The 547-nt window shown below is 47.0% G+C and overlaps 1 protein-coding gene across 1 annotated transcript in view; it reads left to right on the top strand.

The window, feature by feature from the left end:
- LOC107557632 (transmembrane protein 25) overlaps positions 1–541 on the top strand; it is a 36671-nt gene extending 36130 nt beyond the window's left edge. Inside the window, exon 8 of the mRNA XM_016241110.1 lies at positions 256–541. Coding sequence (XP_016096596.1) covers positions 256–329 — 74 coding nt within the window. The 3' untranslated portion in view covers positions 330–541. The remainder of the gene's footprint in view (positions 1–255) is intronic.
- The last annotated feature ends 6 nt before the right edge of the window (positions 542–547 follow it).

Raw genomic sequence — 547 nt, 5'->3', positions numbered from 1 at the left:
CAGCATTTATAATAAATGCCAAGCCTAAAGTAATTTAAGTGAAACTGAAACTTGTGGCATGTAGAAATAATCTTGTGTTCATGTTCCTCACTCGACAGATCCAGACATGCGGCTTTGAGAGTGTTTTGCATGTTTGCATTATCAGTCGCAATAGATGATAGATGATAGAACTGTGACTGATGTCCAGCTGAAGCTCAAGAGTCTGTGGAGACGGCTCTGTCGGTGTGGTGTTGATGTGATTCCGTGTCTCCGCAGGTTTCGCTCGCTATCCGATGGTTGGCTACATCTATAAAGTCAGCAGCACCAGCAGCGACGAGATCTGGCTCTGATTCACACGCACAAACAGAGCCATGACGACCCACATCTGACCTCTGACCTCTGACCTCACGCCCTGCCGAGGCTGATGAATCTCTCAGACATCGAGCCTCATATCTGAGATCTCAACGACTGACAGTGTCCTGCTGAAGAACGGCATTACCCATAATCCCCTGATCTGAGAAACCACTGTTACTATGGAAACACCAATCAGAGGCTATTTCCACACTAG

This window comes from Sinocyclocheilus grahami, unplaced genomic scaffold (assembly GCF_001515645.1).
Source record: "Sinocyclocheilus grahami isolate Dianchi unplaced genomic scaffold, SAMN03320097.WGS_v1.1 scaffold613.1, whole genome shotgun sequence".
Classification (NCBI taxonomy): domain Eukaryota; kingdom Metazoa; phylum Chordata; class Actinopteri; order Cypriniformes; family Cyprinidae; genus Sinocyclocheilus; species Sinocyclocheilus grahami.
This window is presented reverse-complemented; position numbering and strand designations above follow the sequence as displayed.